The sequence below is a fragment of the Triticum urartu genome, chromosome 3A (genome assembly GCF_056163025.1).
Source record: "Triticum urartu cultivar PI428250 chromosome 3A, HENAU_Tu73, whole genome shotgun sequence".
Lineage (NCBI taxonomy): Eukaryota > Viridiplantae > Streptophyta > Magnoliopsida > Poales > Poaceae > Triticum > Triticum urartu.
In genome coordinates this window covers 102,151,289-102,174,790 of record NC_141875.1, presented here as the reverse complement: position 1 = coordinate 102,174,790, position 23,502 = coordinate 102,151,289, and the positions used below count along the sequence as shown (strand labels likewise).

At 45.3% G+C, this 23,502-nt stretch overlaps 1 protein-coding gene across 1 annotated transcript in view; it reads right to left on the bottom strand.

The window, feature by feature from the left end:
* Window positions 1-13,338: 13,338 nt before the first annotated feature.
* LOC147978774 (uncharacterized) overlaps window positions 13,339-23,502 on the bottom strand; it is a 28,572-nt gene continuing 18,408 nt past the window's right edge. The window contains exon 4 of the mRNA XM_087516667.1: window positions 13,339-13,739. Coding sequence (XP_087372793.1) covers window positions 13,339-13,739 — 401 coding nt within the window. The remainder of the gene's footprint in view (window positions 13,740-23,502) is intronic.

Genomic DNA, 23,502 nt, shown 5'->3' with positions numbered 1-23,502 from the left:
TCTCGTTTATGGAGGTGACAAAGAGCTTGTCATAAATGGTTGCGTCGATGCAAGCTTTGACACTGATCTGGATGCTTCTAAATTTCAAACCGGATACGTGTTTATATTGAACGGTGGAGCTGTCAGTTGGAGTAGTTCTAAACAAAGCGTTGTGGCGGGATCTACGCGTGAAGCGGAGTACATAGCTGCTTCGGAAGCAGCAAATGAAGGAGTCTGGATGAAGGGGTTCATATCCGATCTAGGTGTTATACCTAGTGCATCGGGTCCAATGAAAATCTTTTGTGACAATACTGGTGCAATTGCCTTGGCAAAGGAATCCAGATTTCACAAGAGAACCAAACACATCAAGAGACGCTTCAATTCCGTCCGCGATCAAGTCCAGGTGGGAGACATAGAGATTTGCAAGATACATACGGATCTGAATGTTGTAGACCCTTTGGCTAAGCCTCTCTCGCGAGCAAAACATGATCAGCACCAGGCTCCATGGGTGTTAGAATCATTACTGTGTGATCTAGATTATTGACTCTAGTGCAAGTGGGAGACTGAAGGAAATATGCCCTGGAGGCAATAATAAAGTTATTATTTATTTTCTTATTTCATGATAAATGTTTATTATTCATGCTAGAATTGTATTAACCGGAAACATAATACATGTGTGAATACATAGACAAACAGATTGTCACTAGTATGCCTCTACATGACTAGCTCGTTGAATCAATGATGGTTATGTTTCCTAACCATAGACATGAGTTGCCATTTTATTAATGGGATCACATCATTAGAGAATGATGTGATTGACATGACCCATTCCGTTAGCTTAGCACATGATCATTTAGTTTACTGCTATTGCTTTCTTCATGACTTATACATGTTCCTATGACTATGAGATTATGCAACTCCCGATTACCGGAGGAACACTTTGTGTGCTACCACACGTCACAACGTAACTGGGTGATTATAAAGGTGCTCTACAGGTGTCTTATAACATCCCAAATTTTCAATTTGGAATGTTATACATAGATCATTCTTGCATATCATATTTTATTGCATTTCGTCTCGCGATCCTCGAAATCCTAAGCAACTCAAGGATCCTCGCAGAGAGTTGGGGATTTCCCCGGTTTTCAAATTTGATTTTTATCAAATTTTGGAACGAGGATTTTTGGTTTTAATTATTTTTCTCTCTGAAAATATTTCATATTAAAATATATGAGAGGAGATAAAATGACTTCTCCAAAATAAATGAAATATGGGAGGAAAAATATTAAAATCAAATATTTGTTCTTATTTGGATTTTATTTGAAATTTTGTTTGCATCAGAAAAATTGCACGTTTTTCAAAGCTGCATTTTAGGGCCAAGAAAATGTCCATCTCGTTCTAAATATTTTATTCAGACGGTGAAAATTTGTTTTGGCATTTTTAGATTTTTATTTTATTTTCTAGGATTTTTTTCTGTCCGGCGGAATTGTTTTAAAAAAAGATGCGTAGTAGCCAACTGGACCGAAGCCCAGCCGCCGTCCCGCCTCCCCGCATGCCGTCTCCCCAGGAGACCGAGCCGCCGCCGCCTCGGACGAGGAGTCCGGCCGGGACTCCTCCTCGCCGCTGCCTTGGCCCCTCCCCCAAGCCGCCGCCCCCCTCTCTTAAATACCCCGCCACCGCCACCCACCCCGCCGCTGTAGCCGCGCCCCGCCCCAAGCCGCCGCACAACGCCACCGCAAGCCGCCGCTTGCCCTCGTCATCGTCGCCGCCGCCGCTCGCCGGAGCCGCCGCCGCCGCCTGCCCGCGTTGCCCCGCCGCTCGCTGGAGCCGCCCGTCGTGCCGGACTTCGCGGAGGTAGAACCATTCGGTTTAAAAAAAAGGTTCAGTTTTTTAGAAACCCTAGTTTTTTTTGATAGATCGGTTCGCCGGTTTTTCCCGGTTCTTCTCTTTAGCGGACGTTCGTCCGTACGTTCATTTCAACGAACGGTTTTCGCTCATTAGTTACAGACAACGAACGCTCATTCGTTAGCCTGTTCGTCAGTTTTCTTTTATCGGATTTTTCCGTGATTATTTCTGATCGCGATTTCTGATCCGATTTTCGTTCTAGTTTATCTTTTCGCTCGTTTGTCGGAATCAGGCGATTCAAGCGCCTAGATCTTCGTCTCGAGACCCTCTTTATGTTTAACCAACTTGAACAAGCTTTTGCTACTGTAAAATTTAACCTGGGTCCAGATTAGTAAACGGGTCTTGTTTCTTTCGTCATTTGAGTTTCGTTGCTCCGTTTGATTTGATTCTTTTTTCTAACCGGAGTTCTTAAGTTAAACTTTCTGGTAGATCTTCTTATTTGAGTTTTACCCGTGTTTCTTTGCTTGATTGCTTATGTATGATATTGTTTTTTGCGATAGAATTCCCGGAGTGCGAAGCGTGTTATTTGGAGTCCCTAGGTTTGGCGGATCGTCAGCAAGGCAAGTAACACTTTGATCATATCCATTTATCACCCAGTTTTTATGCATTAGTTCCAATCCTCAAACATTGCATGGTTAGGATGTCATTAACATGTGGGTTGGGAAGTAGTTGAAGAGGTAGAACCTATTGCCCGGTCATATTCAAACCTCGGGAGTTACTTATATGAATTACTTATATTTCTATGCTATGCTCATAGACGTGGTTTGGGTGAGTGAAATCCATGACAGATGTGAGATTGTTAAATAATGGTTTAACTTAAGGTGGCAACTTGAATACACATCTGGGTGGATTGAGGCACCTGGAGTACCCAGTGTTGCCTGTATTTTTGGAGATCCCGGGGTTCCGTGTGATTTTCCTATGGACCGCCACCCAGGCTCAAAGGGAACTGAGATGATTCATGCTAGAAACTTCCGTGTGCAGCCACAAGCTATATTGGCTCTAGCATAGTTGAGTAAGTTACGTGAAGCTCTTGAAGAGGTGGATCAGCAGGTAGTGGGTTGTAGGTTTGGTATGGTCTGCCCGGAGTAGAGAGTTAATGTTTCTGAAAGACTGTGTCTCGGTCATCCATTTCTCAAACATCATGTAGTGCGAGAAATTCAATGGAGGAGATCGAGTCTTGTGGGGAAAAGTGCGCAAACCTCTGCAGAGTGTATAATCTAATCATGGTTAGCCATGTCCCCGGTTATGGACATCTTGAGTATCTAGTACGTGGAGTATCTTAAGTATTTCATCACTTTTAACTTAATATTGTTGGTTTATTAATTACTTTAATTGGGATTGAGTTGGAGGAACCTTCTCAACGATGTTTCAACTACCATGATAGTTAAATTAAAATCTATTCCTTTGTTGTAGGGAAAATTGGCTTTTCGCAAAACTGTAACCATAGAGCTTTCCCCCAGCCAAATATGCATGTAGTGATAGCATTATTCTGTTCTTGCTCTACTGTGTTACTTTGCTAGCATATTCCATTTGCTGACCCGTTATCGGGCTGCAACGTATTATGTTGCAGACTTTTCAGACGAGGAGTAAGGTACATTAGGTCATTGCCGTGCAGCTCAGCTATGTCATTGGAGTTGATGGACTCACTTTATCTTCCAAGCCTTCCGCTGTTATCATATTAGATGGCCTTAAGCCATATTTATTGTAATAAGTTCTCCTTGGAGACATTTGATGTAATAAGTGTGTGATTGCTACTCTGTTATAAATCCTCGAGTACTGTGTGTGTCAGCATTACCGATCCAGGGATGACACTGAAGCACAGAGACTTGACCGTTTGAGGTTGGGTCGCTACAAGATGGTATCAGACCACACGCTGAGTGTAGGACACAACCACTAAGCTAAAACCATAGATCACTATTATCTTCTCATTTCTGATTCCTCTCCATTTTCCACTCTTTAGGATGGCAGATGCAAGGAACAAGTTTGCACAACCGGATGAAGAAGCACCTTTTGGAAGACACTTAAAGGGAGTCACTAGGTACCTGAACATAGGAATACCAAGCTTCACCGAGACTTACAATGCCACTTTACCAGAAGAGGAGCGATGGATGATTCAAGTTCAAGTTCCAAGAAGGACCTTCACACCAGTCACTAAACCCATAGAGTTTTCCTTTGATGCACCAACCTGGAGTCTAGGAAAGAGTATGGCAGCTCACATCACCATGTGATGCATTGGAGAAGTTTACCAAAAGGAGCTTAAGGACACTATCTATTAGATTTGTGGCCGTCGAGACGAGCAATGGGATATGATCAGCACCAAGAAGGATAGATCAATTGCAGCTTTCATCCAGGAACTAAACCAGCACATTCAACGCCAGGAAAATCAAATGTGCGCAGGCATGATAGATCTGAAGAAGGCAATGACTAGGATCACAAAACTGGAGGAAGAACTCAAGGCTACATGTGAAGATTATGAGGAAGAAATCGTCGTACTAGTGGAGAAGAATGATGACCTGATTAAGAAGATCGGAGTATTCCTGGGAGACCCCGCACCAGGAGGAGAAGACGAAGAACCTAAGGAGATTCGCCCGGAGGACTACATCATCATCGACGACACCGACTCCGACCTTAGCGATGATGACTCTGAAGACAAAGCTGGAGCAGACATCATGGAGTCTTCAAACGAGGAATATTTTTAGTAGACCACCACATCAGTAGTAGTATTCCACCATGTAAATATTGTAGTCCGAGCACTTTTTCGATAGTTCTAGACCGATTGTATGCCTTGCTTGATTGATTGCGTGAATGTTTGCGTTTGTCTCATGTGCATATGGGTAGTGCTTTCTCATTAGACCTCATTCTATTCTAATCTCTCCCCTCTAAACCCATCAGATTCCTCCGAGACGTGACCCCGGATTTACCTTCCCACCGGAGCTCACTCAGTTGATCCAGCAACAGAATACCCTGATGCAGTTGTTAGTCCAGAACCAAGGCAACAACAACAACAACAATAATCCACCACCACCAGTTGACAACTTAGCCCGTTTTCTGAGGTTGCAGCCACTAGTGTTTTCCAGTAGCACCGAGCCTATAGTAGTAGATGATTGGCTCCGCAGGATTGGAAGGGAGTTAACCACTGCAGGATGTACCGATGCTGAGAAGGTGCGTTTTGCCGCACATCAGTTGGATGGACCAGCAGCCTCATGGTGGGAGAATTACACTGTCACCTACCCTATAGCCATGATGACATGGGACCAGTTTCAGCAAGCCTTCCATACAGCCCATGTCTCAACTGGAGCTATGAGTATGAAGAAGTGGGAGTTTCGCAACTTACGCCAGGGGAACCGTACTGTGGCTCAGTACGCGGATGAGTTTAGCAAGTTATCTCGCTACGCCCGTGATGATGTGGCCAGAGATGCCGCAAAGCAGGAGAAGTTTATGGAAGGGCTAAATGATGAGATGAGCATGCAGTTGATGGTGGCAACATTCAACAACTACCAGGAGTTGGTAGATAAGGCTCTTATGATTGAAGGGAAGCAGCAGCAGATTGAGAACCATAAGAGGAAGTATGGACAAGGGAGGTATAACTCAGGAGCTCAGCAGAAGCCTCGCCTAACCCCAAACTCAGGAGGACTTGTTCATAACCATGGAGGCCACACCTATAATGGAGGAAGTAACCATAATCATACTGGCCCAAGGAATGGGAATGGAGCAAGCAATAATCAGAACCGCCCCAATCCAGCCACACCCACCAAGAGAGACCTAAGCCACGTTACTTGTTTCAAGTGCGGGAAGACTGGACACTATGCCACGGAGTGCCCTGAAGGGAAGAATGGAAACGGAAATGGGAGCGCTGGGAAGAAGCCCAATCCATTCAACAAAGGACAAGTGAACCACGTTAACGTGGAGGAGGTTGAAGAGCAGCCAGACGCGGTTATAGGTAAGTTTTTGGTTAAGTCATTTACCGCTCTTGTTCTTGTTGATACTGGTGTATCGCATTCATATATATCAAGGGAATTCGTGGATAAGTTTAAACTACCGACCCAAACCCTTAGGACCCCTCTGTTAGTAAGTTCACCTGGAGCAGACTATATGGCTAGTCGATGGTGCGACCAGATACCCTTAACCATTGGCAACCATGTTTTTCCGTCCGACCTAATTATCTTGGAGTCACAAGGATTGGATGTGATATTAGGAATGGACTGGATGTCAAAGTACGGAGGAAGCATTGACTGTTTTAGTAGGTCAATTTGTCTCACCACCCCAGAGGGAAAAAGGATCAAGTACGTATCTAGGCATGCGCCAAGAAGTAGCCAATTAAATACCCTCACGGGAGTTGTTCAGGAGGAAGTGCCTGTAGTAAAGGATTACCCGGATGTTTTCCCAGAGGAGTTACCAGGCATGCCACCGGATCGAGATATCGAGTTTTTGATAGAGCTGTTGCCAGACACTGGACCAATATCCAAGAGACCTTATCGGATGCCCGCGAATGATCTGGAGGAGATTAAGAAACAGATCAAGGAGTTATTGGAGAAATGTTACATTCGACGGAGTTCATCACCATGGGGAGCCCTAGTGCTTTTGGTTGAAAAAAGGATAAGTCCCTAAGAATGGTTGTTGATTATCGGGCCTTGAATGAAGTGATGATCAAGAACAAGTACCCATTGCCGATGATCAATGGTCTGTTTGACCAGCTGCAAGGAGCTAAGGTGTTTTTGAAGATCGATCTGCGATCAGGATACCATTAGTTGAAGATACGAGAGAAAGATATACCAAAGACAGCATTCACCACACGGTACGGGTTATACGAATATACGGTCATGTCGTTTGGACTGACTAACGCCCCTGCCTACTTCATGAGCATGATGAACAAAGTATTCATGGAATATTTGGATAAGTTTGTTGTGGTGTTCATTGATGATATAATGGTATATTCGAAGAACGAGGAGGAGCACGAAGAGCATTTGCGATTAGTTCTCGAGAAACTCAGGGAACATCAGTTGTATGCCAAGTTCAGCAAATGCGAGTTTTGGTTGAAGGAAGTCAGATTCCTTGGACATGTTATATCAGGAGAAGGTATAGCAGTAGACCCCACCAAGATTCAGTCAGTCACTGAATGGTTGGCACCCACTTCAGTTAGCGAGATCCGCAGTTTTCTTGGACTCGCAGGATACTATCGGAGATTCATTGAGAATTTTTCCAAAATTGCGAAGCCAATGACAGAATTATTGAAGAAGGATACCAAGTTTAAATGGACGGAAGATTGCGAGGCAAGTTTCCAGGAGCTGAAGAAACGTTTGACTACAGCCCCAGTGCTAACACTGCCAGATATACGTAAGGATTTCCAAGTGTATTGCGACGCCTCTCACCTAGGACTTGGAAGTGTGCTTATGCAGGACGGAAGAGTTATTTCGTATGCCTCACGACAACTAAAACCACACGAGTTGAATTACGCTACGCATGATTTGGAGCTAGCAGCCGTAGTGCATGCGTTGAAAACCTGGAGGCATTACCTTATTGGAAACCATTGTGATGTGTACACGGATCATAAGAGTTTGAAGTACATTTTCACACCGAAGGAACTGAACCTTAGGCAGAGGAGATGGTTGGAGCTCATAAAGGATTATGACATGAAGCTTCACTATCATCCAGGAAAGGCAAATGTCGTAGCAGACGCTTTGAGCCAGAAGAGTTATGCTAATACCATAGAGAGCACAGGATTGCCGAAGGAGTTAGCAGAGGATCTCCGGGAACTTCGATTGGAGATTGTTCCTAGAGGTTTTGTTGCAACAATGGAGGTTCAGTCTACATTGTTGGAAAGATTCGAGAAGCTCAGAAGGATGACAAAGAGATTGCCGAGATAAAAGAGAAAATGAGCGAAGGAAAGGCCAAAGGTTTTCGTGAGGATGAGCACGACACCTTATGGTTTGAGGACCGAGTTTATGTGCCCAATAACCCGGAGATTAGGAAGTTAATACTTCAGGAGGCTCATGACTCACCATACTCGATACACCCCGGAAACACCAATATGTATTTGGACTTGAAGGAACGTTTCTGGTGGACAGGGATGAAGAAGGATATTGCCGAGTATGTAGCCGTATGTGATGTATGTCAGAGAGTGAAGGAAGATCATCAAAAGCCAGCAGGATTGCTACAGCCTATGTCGATACCCGAATGGAAGTGGTATAAACTTGGCATGGATTTTATCACCGGATTGCCCAGGACCAAATTAGGTTATGATTCTATGTGGGTAGTAGTTGACCGCTTGACCAAAGTGGCACACTTTATCCCAATGAAAACAACTTATACCAGTGCAAAGTTGGCTAAGATATACATGACCAGGATAGTATGTCTGCATTGAGTTCCGAGGACCATTGTATCCGATAGAGGAACACGGTTTACCTCAAAGTTTTGGCATCACTTGCACCAGACTTTGGGAACGAGATTGGAGTTCAGTACAACATTTCACCTACAGACAGATGGACAGACCGAGAGAGTCAACCAGCTTCTGGAGGATATGTTGAGGGCCTGTGCGCTAGATTATGGGTCTAGTTGGGATGACAATCTGCCTTACGCAGAGTTCTCATACAAAAATAGCTACCAAGCCAGTTTGAAGATGGCACCGTTCAAGCCCTGTATGGACGAAGGTGCAGAACACCATTGATGTGGGATGAAGTTGGAGACCGACGATTGTTTGGACCAGACTTGATCAAAGAGTCTGAGGAGAAAGTTAAACTGATTCGAGATAGACTGAAGGTAGCTCAGACCAGACATAAGAGTTATGCAGATTCGAAACGCAAGGAGGTAACCTATGAAATTGGAGACAAAGCATATCTGCGAGTATCACCTTTGCGAGGAGTGAAACGTTTTGGAGTTAAGGGAAAGTTAGCCCCGAGATTTGTAGGACTGTATCGTGTTTTGGAACGGATGGGAGAAGTTGCCTACAAGTTGGAGTTACCTGAAGGACTGTCAAGAGTTCACGATGTGTTTCACGTTTCCCAGTTGAAGAAGTGACATGCTGAGATGGCCGATATACCGCTAAGAGATACCGTACCCTTGGAGGCGATTCAATTGGACAATGATTTGTCTTATGAGGAGAAGCCAGTCAAGATTTTGGAGTTTGCCAGTCGAGTCACCCGCAGCAAGGTTATCAAGTTTTGCAAAGTTCAGTGGAGCCACCATACCGAGGACGAAGCCACCTGGGAACGAGAGGATGATCTTTGCAAAGATCACGCACACCTATTTTCTAGCCAACCCGAATCTCGAGGGCGAGATTCATCTTAAGGGGGGTAGGTTTGTAACATCCCAAATTTTCAATTTGGAATGTTATACATAGATCATTCTTGCATATCATATTTTATTGCATTTCGTCTCGCGATCCTCGAAATCCTAAGCAACTCAAGGACCCTCGGAGAGAGTTGGGGATTTCCTCGGTTTTCAAATTTGATTTTTATCAAATTTTGGAACGAGGATTTTTGGTTTTAATTATTTTTCTCTCCGAAAATATTTCATATTAAAATATATGAGAGGAGATAATATGACTTCTCCCAAATAAATGAAATATGGGAGGAAAATATTAAAATCAAATATTTGTTTTTATTTGGATTTTATTTGCAATTTTGTTTGCATTAGAAAAATTGCACGTTTTTCAAAGTTGCCTTTTAGGGCCAAGAAAATGTTCATCTCGTTCTAAATATTTTATTTAGACGGTGAAAATTTGTTTTGGCATTTTTAGATTTTATTTTATTTTCTAGGATTTTTTTTCTGTTCGGCGGAATTGTTTAAAAAAAGTCGCGCAGTAGCCAACTGGGCCGAAGCCCAGCCGCCGGCCCGCCTCCCCGCGCGCCTCTCCCTAGGAGACCGAGTCGTCGCCGCCTCGGACGAGGAGTCCGGCCGGGACTCCTCCTCGCCCCTGCCTTGGCCCCTTCCCCAAGCCGCCGCCCCCCTCTCTTAAATACCCCACCACCGCCACCACCACACACACCGTCGCCGTAGCCGCGCCCCGCCGTACCCCGCCGCCTCGCTTGCCGCCCCACACCGCCGCCGCTTGCCCTCGTCGTCACCGCCGCCGCCGCCTGCCCGCGTTGCCCCGCCGCTCGCCGGAGCCGCCCGTCGCGCCGGACTTTGCCGGAGGTAGAATCGTTCGGTTTTTTTTCAAAAGAAACCCGGTTCGGTTTTTTTAGAAACCCTAGTTTTTTTTTGATAGATCGGTTTGTCGGTTTTTCCCGGTTCTTCTCTTTAGCGGACGTTCGTCCGTATGTTCGTTTTAACGAACGGTTTTTGCTCGTTAGTTACAGACAACGAATGCTCGTTCGTTAGCCCGTTCGTCAGTTTTCTTTTATCGGATTTTTCCGCGATTATTTCTGATCGTGATTTCTGATCCGATTTTCGTTCTAGTTTATCTTTTCGCTCGTTTGTCGGAATCAGGCGATTCAAGCGCCTAGATCTTCGTCTCGAGACCCTCTTTTTGTTTAACCAACTTGAACAAGCTTTTGCTATTGTAAAATTTGACCTAGGTCTAGATTAGTAAATGGATCTTGTTTCTTTCGCCGTTTGAGTTTCGTTGCTCCGTTTGATTTGATTCGTTTTGCTAACCGGAGTTCTTAAGTTGAACTTTCTGGTAGATCTTCTTATTTGAGTTTTACCCGTGTTTCTTTGCTTGATTGCTTATGTATGCTATTGTTTGTTTGCGATAGAATTCCCGGAGTGTGAAGCGTGTTATTTGGAGTCCCTAGGTTTCGTTGATCGTCAGCAAGGCAAGTAACACTTTGATCATATCCCTTTATCATCCAATTTTTATGCCTTAGTTCCAATCCTCAAACATTGCATGGTTAGGATTTCATTAACATGTGGGTTGGGAAGTAGTTGAAGAGGTAGAACCTATTTCCCTGTTATATTCAAACCTCGGGAGTTACTTATACGAAATTACTTATATTGCTATGCTATGCTCGTAGACGTGGTTTGGGTGAGTGAAATCCATGACAGATGTGAGATTGTTAAATAATGGTTTAACTTAAGGTGGCAACTTGAATACACATCTGGGTGGATTGAGGCACCTGGAGTACCCAGTGTTGCCTGTATTTTTGGAGATCCCGGGGTTCCTTGTGATTTTCCTATGGACCGCCACCCAGACTCAAAGGGAACTGAGATGATTCATGCTAGAAACTTCCGTGTGCAGCCACAAGCTATTATGGGCTCTAGCATAGTTGAGTAAGTTACGTGAAGCTCTTGAAGAGGTGGATCAGTAGGTAGTGGGTTGTAGGTTTGGTATGGTCTGCCCGGAGTAGAGAGTTAATGTTTCTGTAAGACTGTGTCTCGGTCATCCGTTTCTCAAACATCATGTACTGCGAGAAATTCAACGGAGGCAATCGAGTCTTGTGGGGAAAAGTGCGCAAACCTCTGCAGAGTGTACAATCTAATCATGGTTAGCCGTGTCCCCGGTTATGGACATCTTGAGTATCTAGTACGTGGAGTATCTTAAGTATTTCATCACTTTTAACTTAATATTGTTGGGTTATTAATTACTTTAATTGGGATTGAGTTGGAGGAACCTTCTCAATGATGTTTCAACTACCATGATAGTTAAATTAAAATCTATTCCTTTGTTGTAGGGAAAAATTGGCTTTTCGCAAAACTGTAACCATAGAGCTGTCCCCCAGCCAAATATGCATGTAGTGATTGCCAGCATATTCCATGTGCTGACCCGTTATCGGGTTGCAATGTATTATGTTGCAGACTTTTCAAACGAGGAGTAAGGTACGTTAGGTCGTTGCCGTGCAGCTCAGCTATGCCATTGGAGTTGATGGACTCACTTTATCTTCCAAGCCTTCCGCTGTTATCGTATTAGATGGCCTTAAGCCATATTTATTGTAATAAGTTATCCTTGGAGACATTCGATGTAATAAGTGTGTGATTGCTACTCTGTTATAAATCCTCGAGTATTGTGTGTGTCAGCATTACCAATCCAGGGATGACACTGAAGCACAGAGACTTGACCGTTTGAGGTCGGGTTGCTACATGTCTCCAATGGTACTTGTTGAGTTGGCATAGATCGAGACTAGGATTTGTCACTCCGATTGTCAGAGAGGAATCTCTGGGCCCTCTTGGTAATGCACATCACTATAAGCCTTGCAAGCAATGCAACTAATGAGTTAGTTGTGGGATGATACATTACAGAACGAGTAAAGAGACTTTCCAGTAACGAGATTGAGCTAGGTATTGAGATACCTATGATCGAATCTCGGGCAAGTAACATACCGATGAAAATGGAACAACGTATATTGTTATGCGGTTTGACCGATGAAGATCTTCATAGAATATGTAGGAACCAATATGAGCATCAATGTTCCGCTATTGGTTATTGATCGGAGACATGTCTCGGTCATGTCTGCATATTTCTCGAACCCGTAGGGTCCGCATGCTTAAAGTTCTGTGACGATCGGTATTATGAGTTTTTGTGTTTTGATGAACCAAAGGTAGTTCAGAGCCCCGGATATGATCACGGACATGACGAGGAGTCTTGAAATGGTCGAGATGTAAAGATCGATATATTGGATGGCTATGTTCGGACACCGGAAGGGTTCCGGGAGGTTTCGGACATATACCGGAGTACCGGGGGTTACTGGACCCCCCCTCCCCCGGGAAGCTATTGGGCCTTATGGGCCTTAGTGGAGAAGAGAGAGGGCAGCCAGGAGGTGCGCGCGGCCCCCTTGCCCCAATCCGAATTGGACAAGGGGAAGGGGCGACGGCCACCCTCTCCTTCCTTCTCTCCACCTCCTCCTTCCCCCTTCTCCTTCTTGGAATAGGAAAGGGGGGACAAACCTACTTGGAGTAGGATTGCCCCCCCTTGGGCGCGCCTCTCCCTTGGCCGGCCCTCTCCTCCTCCCCCCTTTATATACGGGGGCAGGGGCACCCCAAAGACACAACAATTGATCTGTTGATCTTTTAGCCGTGTGCGGTGCCCCCCTCCACCATAGTCCACCTCGGTTATATCGTAGCGGTGCTTAGGCGAAGCCCTGCGTCGGTAGCTTCATCAACATCGTCACCACGCCATTGTGCTGACGAAACTCTCGCTCGAGCTCTACTGGATCGTGAGTTCACAGGATGTCACCGAGCTGAACATGTGCTGAACGCGGAGGTGCCGTACGGTCGGTGCTGAGGATCGGTCGATCGTGAATACGTACGACTACATCAACCACGTTGTTATAACGCTTCCGCTTAACAGTCTATGAGGGTACATGGACGACACTCTCCGTTCTCGTTGCTATGCATCACCATGATCTTGCGTGTGCGTAGGATTTTTTTTGAAATTACTACGTTCCCATTCAAATATATAGTTATACAACCCATGCATAGTTCAATGTTTTGGTTGTAATCAAAAGAACAAGTCCATACAACCCATATCTTCATTGTTTTGGTTGTCACCAAAAGCATAAGTCAAACACTTACATAAACTCATCATGCTTCGGCTTCAGGAAAGGTACTCTTCACATACCTAGAGACCCAAATCTTTCTTTGAACATCCCCTAAGACCTTGGATGTCCTTGCAACACGAGGATTGTCAACCAAATAGGCATAGTGATGTGCAAGGGAATCCACATCAAAACCAGGGAGATCTTTCATCTCATCCCAAAGACCATCAATGGAGGGGTTGGCGCTGCTATCAAGTTTCTCTATGGCAACAACAAGCCTTTCACTTGAAGCCATTATGGTTGCATGCATCCTATCTTCTGCAGAAGGATTAGTTTTGACTTTCTTGAACTCGGGAGCAACTGACTCGTCACAAGTGGGTGATTCGGCAACCTCTTCATGCGGGGCAGCAACTTTGATGGCTTTCTGCTCTTCTAGATCAATCAACTCTATAGCTTTTTTTAGAAAAGGAGGATGACCCCCGGCCTCTGCATCTGGGCGATGCATGCGGCCACTTTATTGATTATTCTCACAAGACTAAAGCCACCGTCTAAGCAACATTTGTCGCTACACCTATCCAATTGATGAAGGACCGCTGATAGCCTAGGCCTAATACCAAACAGACATCGCAACCAAACCTAAACATCTAAGACCTAAGGTCCCAACCAGGACGCTTGCCTGGTATGGGGCTCCTACTAGTCCGGCGCACTCCTCAACCAGGACGCCTGCCGGGTATGAGGCCGCCGCAGCCACCTGCCACGAGTCCATCTTCAGAGTTGTACTGTTGCATCTACCGTGCCAGGTCTCTCTGCCATCGATGCCACCACGACGCCGGACAATGTTGTCCTCCCGCGTGAGTCCATCCTCCCACATCGAACTCCAAATCTGCACTGCGCCACGTCGTGAAGATCCGTCGCCATCAATGTATGGATGAAGCACCGCTCCACCGAAGAATCCGTCCGCTGGTCCCGCGAAGCCAAGTGCACCTCCAAGAATGCCGCCCCCAAGGGGGTTACGACACAATTGCCGCCAACATCCGATCAGCTGATCTAGGGTTTTTGCCGGAGGTATTGAGTGGAGTTGGGATCTTCACCTCGGTGATGCCTTCATGAAGGAAACGATGATAAGGGCATCGTCATCACCGGCTCCAGCCATCGACCAAAGACTAGGTTTTCACCCGGATCCATCCCAAGACATCCACCCAACAACCTGTGCACCGTCTCGACCGCCTTCAAAGCCCCAGATCCAGCCGCCTAGATCCCTGGCGCATCGGCCACTTCCTGATTGCGCCACCACTAGAGCCTAGGAGAAGGGCTCCCACCCCGCCTTGCCAAGCCGCGAGAGCCGCCGAGAAGGATCTCGCGCGCTCGTCACCATCTCTGATCCGAACCAATCCATAGCAGATCGCCGTCACAGATCCACCTTGGACAGGGACTGCACCACGCCATGCCGCCGCGGGAAGCCCTAGCTTCACTGTCCACCACCCTCTAGGGCCGCCGCCCCGGGATCCAGACAGAACATTGCCACTGCCACCGGCAAACACTACAAAAAAATACACTTCCGTGATGATACGTGTTTCTCACAGTAGGTCGCTTTTTTGTCATGCATGTACATCCATGACAAATTTATGACAGAATCAAGATAGTCATACCTGTGCTGTCGTAGAAGTGTTCCATGACATTACCAAAATTATCATCACGGAAGTGTCCACTTCCATGACAATAAATTGCGCGTCACAGAAGTGCTTTCGTCAAGGGTGACCGACACGTGGCATCCACCATAACGGAACGCTGTTAAGCTATCGGGTCGGGTTTTGGATCCGATAACCTGTTAACAGCCCCGACCAATGGGGATTTTCCACGTGTAAAATCATCATTGGCTAGAGGAAACACGTGTCGGCTCATCGTTGGGACAGATGTCATCCACTCACTGGATAGAAGGCGCCTATGATACGTTGACACATGGCACGGCCCAACAGTGGCCCATTCCTATGAAAAGGCCGGCCCATTTGACTTGGTCAAAAGCTGGCGGGCCGGCCCATGGAAAGCATGTTAATGGCATGTTCTCATATAGCCCATTTACAGCCCGCTAACCCAAGGCCCATTACGCCCTATCCGAATTAGGCCCAGTAGCGTCATCTGGGCCGTCCAATATGATTCCAGCCCGTTTTCACTTCTGGCCCATGTATAGCCCATGACGTCTTTCGGCCCATATGAGGCCCTTTGTAACTCTTGGCCCATTAGCGGCCCATGCTGAAACTGGCCCGTAATGAATAGTGTATCACTTTACACCCATTAACGGTCCATGGTGAAACTGGCCCGTAATGAACAGTGTATCACTTTATACCCATTAACGGCCCGCTATTCCGTTGGGCCGTCTGCAGCCCATGTTATCTTTCGGCCTTCTCAGAGCCCATTTATTCTTGGGCTCATTTCCAGCATTCGTTTACTTACGGCCCGTTACTGTCATTTTCTGCTTGTGGGCCAAATTCAGCCCGTGGTTACACTCGGCCCGTTTGTGTTCCGTTAATACATTGGGCCGTTTTCATAGCATCATCAAATATGACCTATTAACGATGGCCCATTATGGTCGGCCCATGAACGGACGATTCCAACTCTAGCCCGTTTACGGCCAGAATGCGGTCTGTTTGGCCCATGTTTGGCCAATCGATCATACGGCCTGTATAAGGCCCATTGATGATACGGCCCGTAGAAGGCCCATTGATGACACGGCCCGTAGAAGGCCCATTGTTTCTACGGCCCATAGAAGGCCCACTGTTTCTACGGCCCGTAGAAGGCCCACTATTTCTACGGCCCGTAGGAGGCCCAGTGTCACTATAGTAAATATTAGCCCATGGTTATTGTGGCCTAGTTTTAAAAAATAGGTTATTGCAGCCACTAGCAAACCGCAGAAAAAGAACTGCACTGACTACAAGCAAACAAATAAACAAGACACCAAGGAAATAAATAAGCAAGCAACTTACACTAGGCTATCACGGCTATTACACATATTACATCCACTGGGCATCAAAGTTCGCCACCAGTGCAAATATAGGGAACACAGCAGCATATAAACGCCGCAGCAAAACAAGTCCAGAACTGACACCACTTCAGAAGATCTCAAGAAACAATATCCTGGGTACCCATAATGCTGGCAAGATGCTTAGCAAGCTTATTAAGTTTCTCTTGTTTGGCGCTTAAGTCCTCCAGCGCTTGCTGTTGCACCAGAAAGTATGCATCTGAATTCTGCAGGGACTTCCTCAGTCCTTCGGCTTCCTGTCACATAACATCTGATCGATGTCTTTCAACTTGAAGTTGAGACTCAAGAAGCCGAACTGATTCAGGCAATGAGTTCGAAGAGCTAGTGCCAGCAGTGGTAGCCAGTAACTCGAACACTACATCAAGACAGGACTTTGGGGTTGTCTCAGTGTCTTCAATATAGTTTTATCAGCTTTCTTGGAGACCAACAGGGATGTCTCACTATCTTGAACCGTATCTGCATTACTTCCTTTACCATTGCATAACAGGGTACTCTTCTCCAATATTTTATCCGCGTTCTAAAAGAGAAACAAACAAACACATCTCAGGTTTACAATGTAGTATATGAAACTCATTTTGGTAAACCATTTCTAAGGTGGATAGGATAACAGCATGAAACAAACATATATCTATGTAGTATGATTACTGTATGGTCTATATCATTCTAGTTTATGTTGCCAAATCAAGATAGATACAGTTCGAAACATATCTATTTAAGACAACGCAGCATAGACAGAATATAAGTGTGGGAAACTACACAGCAATAACAACACTTGTAATGTGCATGGCATGAGAACATAACTGTTTATTCAATTGAAACTGAAACCAACATAGAGCAAGTTACAACAGCAAACAGCCAAACACGTTGAAGAAACGGGTTTAAAACATACCTGTTGCGCCATTGGAGTTTCAATTGCATCCTTAAAATTTGAAATTAGTTGGTATCAGTAAATACAGTGATGCAAGAGCAAAGTAGTATGAACCATAGCTACGGAACCTGACCTGAGAACAATTCTTCTTCTGCTTTAAGCGTTGACTTCTGGTTCGGAGTGGTGGTCCTCGTGATTTGGGCACTGCAGTTGCCTTACTAACTGCTCGTGTTTGGGTGCTCTGTGGTGGAGATGGTGCTGTGTCAACGGGAACTGGGTGTCTATCTGCTGGGGTTGGGGTTAGAAGGGGTGTAGCTGGTTCTCTGTCCAACTGGGTAGGGGTACAATCTGCATGAGTGTGGGTTATGTGCGGTGGGGCTGGTTCTTGGGCAAGTACAACAGTGGTTCTATCTGCATTGACAGGTAGCATGATCTTTTCTGAAGACCGTGTTTTTACTCCCACAGATACTGCCATCACTCCCTCCAATTGAAATGGCTGATAAACAAGAAAAGTAATTGAATGTACAGACATTGTAAGATAGATAGGTGCAATGGATAGTAGGGAAGAAAACAGGGCATGAAATAATTCACATTTATGTTGTCTAAGCAAACAGAATAGCAGGACATAATTTCACATATATGATGGCTAATTAAACAGGATAGCATGACACAACTTCACATGTATGATGGCTAACTAAACAGTATAGAATGACATACTTCAAAATATGATGACTATGTAAACAGGATGACATGATATAACTATACAATGTGTCTATTAAAGCGGTTGGCATGCCATAAATCACAAACATGCCGTCGATGGAAACATGATGGCATGATATAATTCACGGATAGAATGACATAATTTAATTATGATGACTATGTAAACAGGATGAGATGATATAACTATATTATGTCTTTAGAAAATGGGTTGGCATGCCATAATTCAGATACATGTTGTCTATGTAAACATCATGGCATGACATAATTAAAATATATGATTTATATACTAAGGAAGTGAGCAGAGGGCAATCGCATATATGATGTGTCAACTAAGGAGATGGCATTCAATATTGTGTATATGATGTAAAAACTAAGCATTGCAATACAACATATGCATTATATGAGTAATATAACCCTGCCAAGTTTGAGCATACACCTCAGGGGGATAATAGGACTGGTCATCTGCCTTTGAATCCTCCTCTGAAGAGCTATCTGTAGCCAGCAAGATATCTGCTTCAGCAGGTAGCATTGTCTGCTCTGAAGACCTTGTTTTCACTCCAGATTTCTCCATCACCAATTCAAATGGCTGATGCACAGGAAGAGCAATTGAATATACAAACATTGTCAACAAAAGCAATGAGAAATACAAAAAAAGGACGGCATGATATAATTCACATATATGACGCTTGCCTAAACAGCATGGCATTGCATAATTCACATACATAATGCCTTGCAACAAGATAACATTGCATAATTCACATATATAATGTCTTGCAACAAGATGGCATTGCATAATTCACATATATGGTAATTAGACACTAAACATGTGGCATTCACACAAAGCATGTCTAAACTAAGCAAATGACATACAATGCAAGATACCATACGCACGATATGAGCAACATAACCCTGCCAAGTTATCGCATGCACCTCGGGGGGGAAATATGACTGGTCATCTGTCTCTGAATCCTCCTCTGAGGAGCTATTGGTAACCAGCAAGACATGCACTTTCTCAGATAGCATTGTCTGCTCTGAAGACCTTGTTTCCACTCCAGATTTTTCCATGACCGTGCCAAATGGCTGATGCACAGGAAGAGTAATTGAATGTACTAAAATTGTTGACAAATTTAACACGTAATAAAAAATGATGGCATGATATAATTCACATATAAGATGACTGGCTAACCAGGGTGGCATTGCAAAATTCACATATATGATGCCTGGCTAGACAAGATGGCATTGCATGATTCACATATACGATAAAGAAACTAAACATATGGCATTGACACAAAGTATGTCTAAACTAAGCAGATGACATCTTTAATGTATACAGTAAGCAATGCAAGGCACCATATGCATGATATTACCAACATCAGCATGCCAAGTTAGAGCGAAGACCTCATGGGGTAAATAGGAGTGGTCTTCTCCTTCTGAATCCCCCTCATAACAGTTATCTTCCTCTTGATTACGATCCAAAATGGGTGGAGGGGGCTGCCTTTGCGCCCACCATGGAACGACGTCTGCATGAAATTTTATTGCCACGCAAGGCTCGTCTCTTTTGCTCTACATGATCAGTTCCATTGTGTACAATAACTGGCATGCATAGGAATAAAACATAGTGAGATTATGTAAGGAGTGCATGCACAAATCCAGAGTGATGGTAGCAAACTGTGGATAGACCCAAAACCAATGATAGCAGGCAGATAATAGCTTTAGTTAAAAAATACCGATAATGGCTCCTTTAATGTTTGTTTGCACACAACATGAAACTCATAGTAGACAACGGAGATTAACCAGATAGTAGACAGATAGTACTGATTGCTGCCCTAATATGTACCCCACAACCATTTAAAAACTCAAGTTTCAGCATTAGTTTGGACCTGACTCGAAGTCTAATAGGTGAACACGACGATAATGTAGCATGTCATCATATTAAGCGACGCATAACATAAGCAGACATGGAAGAGTGCGACCTCTCTTGTGGACCCATGTAGTCCTCAAGGTCATCTGCTCAGTTGATGATGGTAATGCAGTTGTCGTGGCTGCCGGCGGCGGGGAAGAAGATCTGAGGCGGCGAAAGACAGTCTGGAGAGCAGATCCCTGCTGTGGTGAACCCTTCCGTCGTTGGAGCAGCTGAGCTGGGGTGGAACACAGCGCCGCAGGAGTAGGATAAACCACACAAGGTTTTGTTTGACACATATCTGTAACAAAAGTAATTGAGTAAGGGCTTGTTTGAATTTGAGGATTCTAACAATGCAGGGATAGGAAATAGATAGGAATAGGATAGGAATGCACGTGCAAAACATAGAATTTAAAAACACGGGATTTCTGCCAATCTGGGTGTTTTATTCACAACAATTGGAAGATCACAGGATGCAAAAAAGCATGGTGAGATTAAGTCAAACCACAAGAAAATGTACGGTTATAATGCTATTATGCTACTATCTCTTAGTCTTGTGCTTAATGAATAGGAATATGAAAAGGAGGAGAAGTGGAAATTAGAATTCCTACGGTTTTTCTTTCAAGGAGACACTAAAGGAACAAATCCTATAGTTTTCCTTTGCTCCATTCCTTTGCACCAAATTCATGAAAAGTAGTACCATAGGAAACTTTCCAATTCCGATGTTTTTCATTCACTTTTCCTTTCAAGCACTGGCGATTCTAGTAGGCAGGCTTGATCAAGGAAAATCCTACACTAAAAAAATGTTTTTGTACTACTTCTATTACTTTGGACCCAGGCCACTGCCATACTAGCTCAACTCCCAGGCCCATCGACAAATGCACAGCTCAAACGCACAGAGATAAATAATGATGGTGTTCAAGAGAGTCCATCATGGATAGCTAAGTTGCCTGGTACCTCACTGCTTGTCATATAGTAGGATAAAATAATCGTATTTCCCGTTACTACGAGTCCTCAGTGGACAATATATATAACATGTAGAGTAAAAAAGAGATGCAACAAGTGTACAACCTCTTTGGCGAAGCCATGTCGATCTCAGCGTGATTGGGTTGGCCGGTGAGGATGATCCGGCTGACTTGGCTGTCGGAGGAGGGGAAGAAGATCTTAGGCGTCTGGAGATGGAGCCCGAGGTACTGCTCCGCTGTGATGGAGGGTTTCGTCTTTGGAGCAGCTCCGGTGAGTTGTACGACGCCGAGGCTGAAGCAGGACAAGAGAGACAACGAACAACGTTAACCTGGGTGGAATTCTAATAGCATCTCCAATACATGATGTAAAATACATAAACACAAGGTGCTAGATGTAAAATACATCAGCCGCTCATCTCTAAACTTAACTGTCGAAACTGAACTTAACTATTGAAACTGAACTTAACTGTCGAAACTAAACTTAACTGTCGAAACTGAATTTTGCTGTCGAAACTGAACGCACTAGCAAGGTGAGGCTACACGTCGGTCGACTGACTTTTTCATCTCTGGTCAGTCGATTTTGCAGCCGTTGGATACGAAATCAAGGGCCTGCGGTTCATCTTCAACCTCCACCCCCCTGAGCCGGCCAAACAGCAGCCCCCCGCCACCCGCGGCCGGCGGTGCGCCGCCCCGCCCGCCCCGAAAACACTCTCCACCGCCGATCCGTCACCGCCCTGGCCATCCCTCTAGGCCCCCTCGTGCCGAGCTTTTTCTCCGGCGATCCCCACGCCACCGCCCCGTCAACGCCCCGCCACCGCCGCCGACCACCGCCCCCATCCTGAACCCTAAGTAGATAGTGGGGTACCTCTCCGGCGAGCCCCCCTCCCCGCTGCGGCTGGTTCTTCCTTCACCCCGGCGGCATCGGAGTGAAGTGTAGCTAAATCGGAATAGCATCGCAAGCAAGAGCAAGAGCGAGAGCAGCAGCGTGAGCAAGAGCAATAGCAAGAGCAGACCAGGCAGGGGGCCGAGAGCAAGAGCAGAGCAGCAGCGCGAGCGAGAGCTAAAGAAGCAGCAGGTCCTACTGATGTGGACGTTGCGGCCGATGGAGCGACGTCGTGGAGGAAGTGGCCGGCGACGCCACCATGGATGGAGCCGCACCGTGTCGGCTCGGGACCGAGCGCCGGTACGACCCTGAGATCGAATCAAGAAGAAAATGCGGTGATTAGTGTACAACCTCTTTGGTGGCGCCGATTAGGCCGCAGCTTCATCCGAGGAAACGGTGATGATGATGCTCTTCCGGTGGTGCAGGTGAAGACGGCGGTGTGGGAATGGAGGTGGCGCGAAAGACGAGGGGAACGTCGGGGCAGCTCCTTGGAGGTGGAGGACGGTGTGGCTGAACCGGCGGGACGATGAGATCAACGACGGATCCTCATCCGGTACGGTGGATGAGGGACGTCGAGGTGTTGTTGTGGACGACGTCGTCGAGGAAGAGGCTCCGGCTGGGTGGCGGACGGAGCAGGGTGTGGGGTTTCGTCGCGGGTTTTCACGGCCTTGGTGTACGAATGGGTGGGCGGATGGGATGGCAGTGGGGAACCATGGCTTAGAGACGCGCTTGTCCGAAATGTGGGGTAAGTTATGAAAGTACCCCCACCGATTTGAGGCGATTCTTTCGGTTCAGGGGTACCACGGGCATTTCGCGTGTCGGGATTTCATAGGAGGTGGGAGTTTTCGCGCGCGTTGTAATTTCAGAATAGCAAGGCGTGGGTTGAGATGGAGGGAGTTATCGGAGCACAACAAGACAAAGATATATCTTAAATATTTCGGGCTAACAAGGCGCGGGTTGAAGAGGCGAGAGTTTTGCAGCACGATAGACAGAGATGCTAGCTTGAATTTTTGGCATAACAAGGCACGGCTTGAAATTTCGGAAGAACAAGCTTAACATGTACCAAAAGAAGACAATTTGCACCTCAACATGCACAACACACACACAAACACCATTTCGACTAGAGTAAGGTACACGTGCATTGCACGCATGAGATTTGGCAACCAAATTATGAATAAATACCACATTGTAGCATGCAAGATTTGAGTCATATATGCATGATGTAGATGTTCGTTTAATTCTTATAGTTCATTTCATTCAAAATCATCTAGTTTTTATAAGAAAGCTAATCTATTTTAAGATTCATGGAATTGTGTGTCGTAAGACATAAAGTAAAAACAAATAATGGCAAATCATGTAGAAAAACATTTGGGCAATTCTGATACAGAAGATTCTAGAACAAATAAGAAGTGCTTGTGTTTTGATGTTTGTGCATTATGCTTAAGTTCAACCATGGAGTCTTCTAGATTATACATGTGGCGAAATCTGGTGGAATCTAGATGATATCCAATGGCCAGTAGTGCTCAAATTTGCCATCTTTGGACCAGCGGATTCACCTCATCCAACGACCATCTTTCAAAGTTAAAGTTACCCGCACACAATATAAAAAAAAAATAATATATATAATATATATAGGGGTATAGATATAGATATGTGATGCAAAAGCCGCCCATCATCTCCAATTAGAATAGTGTGTGCATGCACGGATGTGACATGGCCAAATGATGTCTGCCATCGGTATCTCAAATTCAAATCAGTCTGACCTTGTTCAATGTGTATACATTACAACATGCTCATTTCCAAACCACACCGCGCAGATCTCCGTTATATTCATGCA